This window comes from Lepus europaeus, chromosome 23 (genome assembly GCF_033115175.1).
Source record: "Lepus europaeus isolate LE1 chromosome 23, mLepTim1.pri, whole genome shotgun sequence".
In the NCBI taxonomy this organism is placed as follows: domain Eukaryota; kingdom Metazoa; phylum Chordata; class Mammalia; order Lagomorpha; family Leporidae; genus Lepus; species Lepus europaeus.
The window spans coordinates 9490880-9499490 of NC_084849.1; the positions used below are offsets into that span (position 1 = coordinate 9490880).

At 56.0% G+C, this 8611-nt stretch overlaps 1 protein-coding gene across 1 annotated transcript; it reads right to left on the minus strand.

Annotated features, from left to right (window-relative positions):
* Positions 1-231: 231 nt before the first annotated feature.
* LOC133752348 (cytochrome c oxidase copper chaperone-like) lies at positions 232-6148 on the minus strand. The gene is made up of 2 exons (XM_062182842.1): positions 6114-6148; positions 232-433 (listed from the first exon to the last, which is right to left on the minus strand). The coding sequence occupies exons 1-2, from the start codon at positions 6146-6148 to the stop codon at positions 232-234; spliced, it is 237 nt and encodes a 78-aa protein (XP_062038826.1).
* Between the last annotated feature and the right edge of the window lie 2463 nt (positions 6149-8611).

Genomic DNA, 8611 nt, shown 5'->3' on the forward strand with positions numbered 1-8611 from the left:
TCTGTATGTGTGCACCTGCGTGTGCACTCCCATGTGTAGAGATGGTGATGACAATGAGTTTCGGCCATTTTATTTCTTTTTTTTTTTTTTTTTGGACCATGGATATTTTCTTCCTTTTTCAACAAATTATAAATACTTTTTCCATTTATCGAAGTTCATTAAAGAACTTCCAGAATTACTTATTCTTCTTCGTTCCCCAGGGATTTTTCACTCACAGAGCAGGTCGCCATCTCATATGTTCAATCCCAGGGCTCCCACGCGCTCCCTGTGGACCTCAATTGGATGTCCACAGTGCTCTTCGCGTTTCTCGTTGCACACATCGCGCGCCTTCTTGGTCCCTGGGCAGGCGCAGTGGGGCTTCAGTGGCTCCTTCTGGGGCTTGGACAGGGAAGGGCTTGTGGCTGCCAGCCCTGGGATCTTTCTCTTTCTTCTTCTTTTTTTAAAGATTTTTATTTATTTATTTGAGAGGTAGAGTTATAGACAGTGAGAGGGAGAGACAGAGAGAATGTGTGTGACCCCTGGGGTGAGGTGGGGTGTGAGGAGTGCAGGGCCCCTCCCTTCTCCCCTCTGCTCCATCCTCTGGCCCTGCGGGCGGCAGCTACAGTTTCCCTGTTGGAGATGAAGCAATGAACCAGAGAAACCAAGTGCCAGCCCCAGGGGGCTTTTATGCCTGCAGGGCGACAGCCGATAAAGTTAACTAAGAAATAAACGAGAGAAGCTTGCAGGCTGTGCGCTCTGAGAGAAGGAAGGGGACAGAGACGATGAGGGGGCGGGAATGGTGGATTCTCTGAAAGGCTTTGAGCAAAGCTCTCCGTGCACACAGGGAGTAGGCCCGGGAAACTGTGTGGGGAAGATATTCCAGCAAAAGGGCGCTTCAAGGTCAAAGGCGATGGGGCAGGAAGGAGCTGCAAGCATTCCAGGAAGGTCCTGCAGGGGACAGAGGTTCGTCAGCCAGGGCGAGAGCCTGAGATCCTCAGGTCCCGATGCACAGCCTCGCCCGTGACCTTGTACAAGGCCTTGATCATAGTCAGGTGTTCGCATCCCATTTTCCGGGTGATGGAAGCCACTCCCCTGCTTTGTTGTCCCCACAACCCTCTGAGGAAGGTCTGATTGTTTGTATCCACTTCACTGTTGGGAGCAAGCGGAGGCTTAGAAAGAGGGAGGCGTTGGCAGCTTGCCAGTGGGAGTACTCGGACGTGAGTGACAGGTGCCTGGGGAGTCCTGTTGTCCCCCCACCACACAGTGCTACTTCCCAGGATCCCGGGAGCCTCCTGTCGAATTCCGCCAGGCAGTTCCCTGGAGTGGCTACTGTGGGGTTGGTAGGAAGCGTTTAGGCCACTCGCCGGCCGTCTCCTCCTGGTTAGGATTCTGCACTGTGTACAAGGGGAAGGTTATCCCCGCACCTGCGATTCATTTCACTGAGTTCCAGGAAAAAAGAGTGAAAGTGCTCTGTAAAAATACACATTGCAACGTGAGCACTGTGGGTTGTTATTTCTCAGGCCCTCAATTTATTTGATCTCCTTCCTTTTTAAAAAATTTATTTGAAAGGCAGGATGACAGAGAAGATCTTTCATCTTATGGTTCACTGCCTATATGGCTGCAACTGCCAGGGCTGTCCAGACAGAAGCCAGGAGCCTGGAGCTCCATCCAGGTCTCCCACATGGGCAGCAGAGGCCCAGACACTCGGGCCATCTCCCACCGCCTTCCCAGGCACATTAACTGGGAACTGGATTAGAAGCAGAGCAGCTGGGACTTGAGCTGGTGCTCCGTATGGGACGCCACTGTACCACAGCGCCGGCTCCAATCTGCTTCCTTAGAGAAAGGAGGGGGGGAACCCCTTCTAACTTCTGGGGATTAAAAAATCTCATTTAATCAACTTTTGGGATTAAGGGAAATCAACCTGATTTCAAAATATCTACAGAAAGAGGTATTAAAAATATTTATTGGGACTGTCAGAATATAGCCAGTGCAGTGTGTAAAGGCAAAATCATAGCATCCAAACTTAAAATACTTCTCTTGAGAATGAAAGTAGAACATAGTGATGAAACTTGGGCTTTGGAGTCAGACATGGGTTGAAATCTGAGCTGTGTGATCTTTGATGACTAACTTAACCTCTCTGATCTTGGTTTTACCATCTGTGAAATGGCAATAGTAGTAACTGCCTGGTAGAATTTAGTGCTCACTCTTTCCTCTCTCTGGAACGTCTGCCTTGCATGGTCGGCTCTCTTATTTCATTCAGGTTTTTGCACAAACGTCACAAATCTTACTGCTTTATTTTTTTTTTTAAAGATTTATTTTATTTATTTGAAAGACAGAGTTACAGAGAGAGGTAGAGACAGAGAGAGAGGTCTTCCATCTGCTGGTTCACTCCCCAAATGGCCGCAACGGCCGGAGCTGTGCTGATCTGAAGCCAGGAGCCAGGAGCTTCTTCCCGGTCTTCCACATGGGCCAGGGGCCCAAGGACTTGGGCCATCTTGTACTGCTTTCCCAGGCCACAGCAGAGAGCTGGATCAGAAGAGGAGCAGCTGGGACTAGAACTGGTGCCCATATGGGATGTGGGTGCTTCAGGCCAGGGCTTTAACCCGCTGCGCCACAGCGCCGGCCCGATGCTTTATTTTTCTTTATCTTGTTTAGAACTCCCTGCCTGGATATCCTGTGCTTACTTTTTGTTTGTTTCCCTTGATAGAGGTCATCAGAGGGAGGGGAGAGACTTGGTCTTGGTCACTGCTGAACTGCTGGGAGTACTCCAGTGTCCGGCACCCGACAGCATTTGGTGCTCCCCTGTGCACCGAGTGCCTGGTGTGTGGTGGCCGGGCAGAGCGAGGGCTGACAGCGAGTCTGGGAGCCATACTCAGAGGGAGCCCCCATGCTGTAGGGTGTTGGGGATGTGCTACAAGGTGAGCCCTTGCTGCAAGATGATCTCTTCCCAAATCTCCTTTAGAATTTTCTCGAAGGAAAGGATGGTGCCTTTCGAAGTTCTGTGTCTCCTCTGGCCCCAGCCCCATGGGAGGCGGGCTGAGGCACTGAGCAAATGCTTTCCCTGGGAGTGAGGAGGGATTTGGAAGTGAGACTTGGGCTGAGCACAAAAGAAGGTGCTTGTGGCCAGCGTAGTGGGAAGATGCTGGCGTCCTGTATCAGAGCAGGGGTTCAAGTCCCGGCTGCTCCACTTCCCATCCAGCTCCTTGCTAACGCACCTGGGAAAGCAGCAGAAGATGGCCCAAGTGCTTGGGTCCCTGCCACCCATGTGGGAGACCAGGATGGAGCTCCTGGCTTTGGCCTGGCCCAGCCCTGGCCATCATGGCCATTTGGGGACTGAACCAGCAGATAGAAGATTGTTCTGTGTCACTGTCACTCTGCCTTTCAAGTAAATTAAGTGAATCTTTAAAAGAAGGTGCTCTTTATTTGTTGAAAAATGAGTGAATGAGCAGAAATGATCCTTTGAGGTGCTGTTGAGTGGAGCGGGCTGTGGCAACGTGGGTTGAGTTGAACGGTGAGCGAAGCTGGGTGCCTGGGTGCACCACAGAGAGGCTGCAGGGCCCCTGCTCACTCGCTTGCCCTCGTCCTGGCCTGTTCTTCCCCAGCAGGTGCACTTTGCCTGCCCCTCCCTGCCCCGGGCATGGTAGAGACCCTTTTTCTGCTGTGCCTGTGGGGCTATGAACCCAGACCCCACCCTGCCCTCACCAGGAAGGGGGGGACTCAGGGAGGCCGACGGGCAACCTGGCAATGACGCTACCATGATGTGCACCGGGGGTGTGTGTGTGTGTGTGGCGCTGCACAGGCATCTCGGTGTCACTCCGCAGGGGCTGTAGTTCAGTGGGGGGAGCCTGGGAGGCTTCTTGGAGCAGCAGCTCTAGCATGAGATCTGAATGTTGGAGACAGAAGGAGGACAAGAGGAGAGAGGGGTGGGATTTTTGGGGGAGAGTGTCCCAGGCCGAAGGAAAAGCAAGTGCAAAGGGCCTGAGGCAGGAGAAAGCTGGCTGGGGTGTAGCTGTGGTTGGAGGAGAGGGAGAGGGACAGGGAGGGTGTCATAGGGCATCGGTGGAGGCCCTTCTGGGAGGCACAAGGCCCTGTCCCAAGCCTCAGGTGCTCATTGGCCCCGCCCCTTCCTGCCTCCCAACCTCACTCCTGGGCTCTCCATCACCACCGCACCCATGCCCTGAACACCTCTGCACCTGCTGTTCCCCTGCCTGGGATTCTCACCTTTGGGGATTCACCTGGCTCCCTCCCAACTCGGGCCACAGCTGCCTCCTTCGTGCAGGCCCAACCCAGGGTCCCCCTCCCGTTGTAGCCCTCTCCAGCAGTGAGCGCCTCCTGGCACCACCCGCTCTATGAGCGAGGGCAGGGACTTGGTAGCCCCCGAGCACGTTGGCGTTTGTTTTCGGTTCCTGCCTCTCACAGAGATAGGACTTCTCACTGAGGGCTCCACGAGGAGCTCAAGTAGGAGCAGGATTTATGGTGCAGTGAGAGAGAAGGAGCCCGTTCATGCATGAGTGGGGCCGCCCTATGCTGCAAAGCACCCATCAGCCAGTGGGCTGCCCAGAGAGGTGGGTGGGGAGAAGAAAGCCTGCCTGGAGGCCCCAACCATGGTCTGTGGCCCAGGGGGCTCCCCCCATTCTCAGCTCCTCTCATGAAACAGCTCACAGGTGCTCAGCCACCTGGGAAGCAGGGGCACCCCCATAAATCGCAGGCGGAGCTGACTATCCATCCTCATGGCTTCCCCCCTTCTCAGTTCTGGATGAGACGCAGGGGCGTCTTGGGAAGGTGGGTGTCTTTGACTGACAGGGCCTGAAGTGAGCATCCAGCTCCCTCAGACCTAGCTAGCTGCCTACCTATCCACACCATGCCACCCAGAAGATGCCTCATAAAGACAGAGAGCACTAAACACAGCAGGGCCGGCCTCTTGCTTGCTTCGCAGACTTTACCTCTTCATTTACATAACACCCAGTTCTTCATCTACTGTGATCAACCAATTCAGTGCTGCCGGAACAGGCTCAGAGAGGTCAACAGAGTGGGCCCAGGTCACAGAGCCACCAGTGGTGCAGCCGGAGTGGAGCTCCAGTGTGGCCAGTTCAGCTGAGTCCCCTGGGCCACCACCCTGAGTTCTGTGTACACCATCCCCTTGGAGGTCACTCTGCTGAATGAGGGGTCTGACCTTGTCTCAGTCACCTTCACTTTTCACCTATAACCTTGGGCAAGACCCTCTTCCTGCTGTGAGAATCCCATAGGGCTGCAGAACCCTATAAAGCCCATTTTGTCGTTGGGATCTCTCCTCGTTCTACCTGTCCCCCAGTGGGGTTGACACCGGGGCTCAGTGTCCTGGAAACAGCTCATGGGGTGACTCTGCTCTGGGGAAGGCTCGGGGCTGTGTTGCTCAGAGCTTGAATAGACGCCACAGACTGAAATTGGACAGCAGGTTTTTTAAAAAATTATTTATCTGAAAGGTGGAGCTACAGAGGGGGAGAGACAGAGAGAGAGAACTCTTCTATCCTTTGGTTTATTTCCCAAATGGCCACAATGGCCAGGACTGGGAGCTTCCTCCAGGTGTCCCATGTGGCGGGCAGGGGCCCAAGCACTTGGCCCATCTTCCGCTGCTTTCCCAGGCACAGTAGCAGGGAGCTGGATTGGAAGTGGAGCAGCCGGGACTTGAACGGACGATGCCAGCATTGCAGGTGGCAGCTTAGCCTGCTGAGCCACAGCACCGGCCCCCACAGATATGTTTTGTTTAACCTAAAGAGTGTTGCTTTAAGTTTGATAGGCAGAGAAAGGGAGAGTGAGCGAGCGAGCGAGCGAGAGAGAGAGAACTCCCATCCACTGCTTCACTCCTCAGATGACTACAGCAACCAGGTCTGGGCCAGCCTGAAGCCAGGAGCCTGGAGCTCCACCTGTGGGTGGCAGGGACTCACATACTGGAGCGATCACCTGCTGCCTCCCAGGGTGTGCGTTAGCAGGAGGCCAGAATCATAAGCAGAGACAGGGCTTGAACCTTGGGCACTCTGGTATGGGGCGTGGCCATCCTAACTGGCGGCTTAACCGACTGTGCCAAACGCCTGCCCACGAAGAGTGTTGTCAATCATTTTATCCAATGCCCGCACTTAAAAACCAAGAGATCTCACCTTAAAAAATGGACGGTCTGCCTCTTGGTAGACATCTAGGCGTAATCCCAAGTGGCCTCACTAGGGGGAGATGAGGAGCGCGTGCCAGATCTGGGCCGCCTCGGGGCGGGGTCGGGTCTGAGCTGGACGCGGGCTGTGCCGGGCAGGGCCCAGGGAAGGAGAGTGGGGCGGTGAGCGGAGGGGCACCGCTGCCAGGGTGCCGGGGGCGCCTCAGGCATTCCGCGTGGCTGGGGCTGGTCAGTGCCTGCTGCAGGGGGCAGCCACCTGGCGGCTCCCTGCACCTGGATCCAAGGCCGCAGGTTGCGCAGGTCCCTGCAGGAGGCTGTGCCCGCCTTCCGGTCAGGGGCGGGCAGGGGATTAGGCTGTAGGGGTGCTCCCCTTACGGAAGAGACCAGACAGCTTGCTCGCTCTCATTCTCTCTCTCCCACCTCGTGCCCCCCTACTGGGCGAGGGCTCAATGAGGCCACAGCCACCTGCAACCAGCGAGGGAGGGAACCTCGGCCCCTTGACCTTGAGCTTGGCCCCCCAGAACTAGGAGGAAGGCCAGCCTCCCAGTGTCATGGTCTGCTACAGCACCTCACGTGGTCAGGGTCACCTGGCTTTTTTAGGTTAGCCAGGCCTGCCTGGAGGAGGGGCCGGGGCTGCCGTGGGAGAGCCACAGACGTCCCTGTGTGGTCGCCCCGGCAGCACAAACCAGCGAAGCAGCAGATGCGCTCAGAGCGAAGGAACAGGGGCCGCACGGCCAGGGTCAGAGAAGCTTCTCACAGCTTCTGGCTTCCTCCCAAAATGTCCTCCACAGCTGGGGCCGGACCAGGCCAAAGTCAGGAGCCAGGAACCCAATCCAGGTCTCCCGCTGGGTGACAGGGACCCTTGAGCTGTCACCTGCTGTTTCCCAGGCGTTAGGAGGAAGCCGGCAGCGGAAGCAGAGCTGGGATTTGAACACAGGCACCCCAACCAGTATGGGATGCAGGCGTCCCAAGCAGGCTGGGCTAGCTCTGATTGTTGTAAGTTTACCCGGCTCCTAGTGCCTCGCCACTCCGACACGTTTCCTGTGCGACTTAAAGTCGTGTCTGTCTTGCTCAATGTGGTATCTCCAGCACCCGGTGTGGTGCCTGCCGTGTGATAAGCACTTGGTACACGTTTGCTGAGTGAATAAAAGGGAACCAGAAAACCTGGACTTCTGTCCTGGTATGGGCTCCAACCAGCTGTGTCACGTTGGGCCAGAGTTTGGCATCCTTGAATCCCAGGATCCCCGTTTGTACACTGTTAGTTCTTTTGGCTCTAGTATGTCATAATTATTTCACTCACCAGTTACCCCATTACTCCATCTCGGGGTTTTTCCTTGGGATCACTTTCTGGCCCTTTTTAACCCATTTATATTCCTTAAAGAGGTGACCGCACTGGGATCTGAACTCGGGCGGTCTAACTAGGGTGCATGACATTAACTGCTTGCCCGACACGAGCAGCCTGCCCGTCATTTCTCATCACCACCAATCCAGCTGCTCATACTGTCAGTTATTTATTTATTTTTTTGGACAGGCAGAGTTAGACAGTGAGAGAGAGAGAGACAGAGAGAAAGGTCTTCCTTTGCCGTTGGTTCACCCCCCAAGTGGCCGCTACAGTGGGCCCGTTGCGGCCGGCGCGCTGCGCTGATCCGAAGCCAGGAGCCAGGCGCCTCCTCCTGGTCTCCCATGGGGTGCAGGGCCCAAGCACTTGGGCCATCCTCCACTGCCTTCCCGGGTCACAGCAGAGAGCTGGCCTGGAAGAGGAGCAACAGGGACAGAATCCGGCGCCTCCACCGGGACTAGAGGAGGATTAGCCTAGTGAGCCGTGGCGCGGCCCATACTGTCAGTTATGTATGCAAATGTCCCACCACCCGTTCAGTGATCCATCTCTCCATCATCCGGGGGTCTTCTGTCCAATGGTCTGTCCATTTTTCAACAAATGCTCCTGGAGTGGGCACTCTACGCCTGGCCCTGTGCTGGGGCACTTGGAGTCCCCTGGGAACACACCTGGTCCGGCCCTGGGTGCCTGGCGCCCTTGGCGTAGGGGGATTTCTTGTTGCTGCCGTTGCTGTGGGGCACTGAGATGACACCCAGCGTGTGAGTGGCGGCTCTTCTGCTCCGGCTGCTTTGCCGCTGTTCTATGGAAATGTGCTGGTGGATTAACAAGTGCGTGTTGTGAATTACTAAACTGTACGCCAGGCGCTGTGTTGGCTGCACACAGGCCCTGCATTCCCAGTTCCAGAGGGCCTCCCTGGCGCCGCAGTGCAGCTGGGCCATGCGGGTGCCGCTGTCTGGGGGAGGGTGCAGCCTGGTGTCCCGCAGAGGCTGGGCCCCGGAGCTGCGCGGTTCCGGGCTAAGTCCTGCACAGGCTGCCCGGCTGCCATGGCAGGAGTCTGGGCTGGTGCCCTCTGAGGGTGGCACCGAGTGTGGCGAGCGGGGCAGGAAATGTAGTAACTGGGTGTGCTCCCTTTAGGACTGGTTTCTGTGTGCGGT

Coding starts and splice junctions, on each gene's coding strand:
- LOC133752348 (XM_062182842.1), bottom strand. CDS start 6,148: ATGTCTACCAAGAGGCAGACCGTCCATTTTTTAAG. Junction 434..6,113: donor CAGACCGTCCATTTTTTAAG/GTGAGATCTCTT, acceptor CTTTAAAAAAAG/AAGAAGAAAGAGAAAGATCC.